This window comes from Polypterus senegalus, chromosome 11, assembly GCF_016835505.1.
Source record: "Polypterus senegalus isolate Bchr_013 chromosome 11, ASM1683550v1, whole genome shotgun sequence".
In the NCBI taxonomy this organism is placed as follows: Eukaryota; Metazoa; Chordata; class Cladistia; order Polypteriformes; family Polypteridae; genus Polypterus; species Polypterus senegalus.
The window spans coordinates 49,017,752-49,020,519 of record NC_053164.1 but is presented as its reverse complement, the minus strand read 5'-3'; the positions used below and the strand labels follow the sequence as shown (position 1 = coordinate 49,020,519).

Genomic DNA, 2,768 nt, shown 5'->3' with positions numbered 1-2,768 from the left:
ACATGAAACTGGATTAATCAGTGAAGATTCACACGTGACAGGAACAGGACCAAGAGTCGAACACAGGTCCCTTGAGATATTGATTTTCGTAATAATTTATTAAATGAAATTGCTACTTAAGACAGAATATATGTATCTGTCAAGTGCACTGACTTGTGGGAAATACATCCGACTAGAAAACATCCTCCAAACCTTCTAATAGTTTATTAAAATACTATATTGTTACAAAGTACACTTTTTATTTCCTACAGTATACCTTCCATATTAAGAGGATGTATGTGGCCATTTTCAAACTGTAAATAAGCAGGTTCACCTGTACATTATTATCCTTGGGCACTTTCTGGTGGTCAGGGACACTGAATCACAGGATGGAAGGTGCAATACAGACACCTACCTACCACAATGGTTATTAAGAGCTTTCAACTCAATTAATAGTCATAAACATGTCTGTCAAACAAGAAGAACATACATATTACACTACAGCAGAGTCCAAAACTGATTTCACCAGCCAGATTTTACAAACTATCAACACCAGACAACCAAAGCGGGCTTTTTGATAAAAATGCTTGTTAAACACTAAACCAACTGCAGAATCCAGACTTGTTGAATGATTTGCCTGACACCTTATGACGTAAATTAAAACACAATGATGTAAATTACAACAAAACTTAAGACTAGGCACTCTGGGTGGCGGCTGAAGCCAATGTGATGAGTAATCTCCTTGCTGCACCAATTCCCCTAAGAAATCCTTCCTTGCTAATAATATATTCTTCTCTTTCCGAACCCACAGACAGTTTATGCATACAACTAAGTTCCTGCAGTTTTCTTCAGTTTCAAAGCTCTTTTTTTTACATCCATAGAGCAAAATCAAGGGAAAGAGCTAAGTGCTGTAAGTAGCTGAAAGTGGTACGATTCATCAGATCATCCTAACAGCTTCTAAGGATCTCTCGAGCCCACTTTTCAATGCTACATAATTTAATGTTTTCTTTATGCACTGGAACATCTTCCCAGGAAAAGCGCAGATTTGTTTCTAAGAGGCTATTGCAATCCAAAGGCATGAGAAATTGTATATGTCACCATTTGTAGACCACAAGGTTTCATTCGGTCTCATCTTTCAATGGCTGATGTGGTGATGTCTTTGTTTATTTTGCCTCAAACACTGATCTCCAATTCACATCCACCTAATTCAAGAAAGTCCGTTTGGTGTGAAAGGGTTAATTTTGTCCAGTGAGATGTCGGTCTCACACTCTGCATGCACCACAACGGGCAAGCTGCTGGCACACTCACTCTCCCTTTCATACTCCTCATTTGCTGCATTGGAAGCCTGGGAAATCTGAGAGACTTTGTCAAAAGAGACTTCATTCTCAGCTGGCTGCTTAACCACGTGGGGTAACAGGTGGGGGTAACTCAGCGTCATTACATCCCGAGGATTTGTGGTGTCATGATGGTACGACACCAGCTCATTGCTGAAATTGACTGTCTCAACAGCATTGCTTGAACAGAGGCGGCCACATCCCAGGATTGTGGCAAAAGCTCGGCGGAAGTCAGCATTGAAAGCATAAATGATGGGGTTTAGGGTAGAGTTAGCCCAACCAAACCATACAAAGATGCTGAAAGTGGTTGGACTCACACAAGGAAGCTGATTCATGTCATGAACCACTGGATCACAAAAGGGCACCATGCAATTCAGGATAAAAAATGGCAGCCAGCAGCATACGAACACACCCATTATGATTGAGAGTGTTTTCAGCACCTTGGTCTCCTTCTTGAAAGAGCTCTTTAGACTAGCTTCTTGGCAGCTCTGGGCGTGTTCCACGGCTCTCTCCAGGGAAGAGATGCGACGAATCTGCCTCTGGGCAATCCGGTAGATGCGGGTATAAGTTACAATCATGATTGCCACAGGGATGTAGAAACTGATTAAGGATGAGGAGATGGCATAGGTGCGACTCAAACTGGAATCACAATTGTCCTGAAGAGTGGAGTTGGCAATAGAAGGAGGCAGGTGTACATCCTGTGGAATCAGACCCTCATCAGCTTTGTGCCAGCTCAGTTGCACAGGAATGAAAGAGATGAGGATAGATAAGGTCCAGGCGACCCCAATCATAACAAAAGCCACCCGTTGAGTCATCTTGCGTTCATAGCGGAATGGACTGGCAATGGCCCAATAACGATCAACGCTAATAATGCACAGGTTGAGGATTGATGCTGTGGAGCACATGATGTCAAAGGCCACCCAGATATCACAGAACTTGCCAAATGGCCAAAATCCTGCCACCTCAGTGACAGCTCTCCATGGCATAACCAAAACAGCCACCAAAAGGTCTGACACCGCCAAGGAGATGACAAAAAAGTTGGTTACCTTAGATCGCAGGTGGCGAAACTTAATGATGGCTGCACACACCAGAGTGTTACCCAACAACGTACTTAGGATGAGCAGGACCAGGAGGCAAGCCGTGAGGGTACGCAGAGTGAGTCCTGAACGATCCTCTAGACTACCATCCTGTGACCAGGTAGTGTTGGTCATATTCATCCATGGTAAGTGTTCCTGACCCTCTGTTCTATGATCCTCATCAGCTTCTTCTTTTCCCATTTAGCCACGTTCACAGGATAAGTAGAGAAGGCAAAAGTCCACCAATGCCAATGGCACTCGTTGCGCAGCAAGCAGCTGGACCCACAAGGGTTAAAATTTCCCTGAAAGGAACAAAGTTCATCCCCTCTGTTTGTGTAAAAACACGCACTGCTTTTTGCTCCATGCTGTGGCGAAGGAT

The 2,768-nt window shown here is 43.6% G+C and overlaps 1 protein-coding gene across 1 annotated transcript; it reads right to left on the bottom strand.

The window, feature by feature from the left end:
- Positions 1-1,127: 1,127 nt before the first annotated feature.
- Positions 1,128-2,534, bottom strand: LOC120539761 (D(1) dopamine receptor-like). The gene has a single exon (XM_039770142.1). The coding sequence runs from the start codon at positions 2,528-2,530 to the stop codon at positions 1,187-1,189; it is 1,344 nt and encodes a 447-aa protein (XP_039626076.1). The 5' UTR covers positions 2,531-2,534; the 3' UTR covers positions 1,128-1,186.
- Between the last annotated feature and the right edge of the window lie 234 nt (positions 2,535-2,768).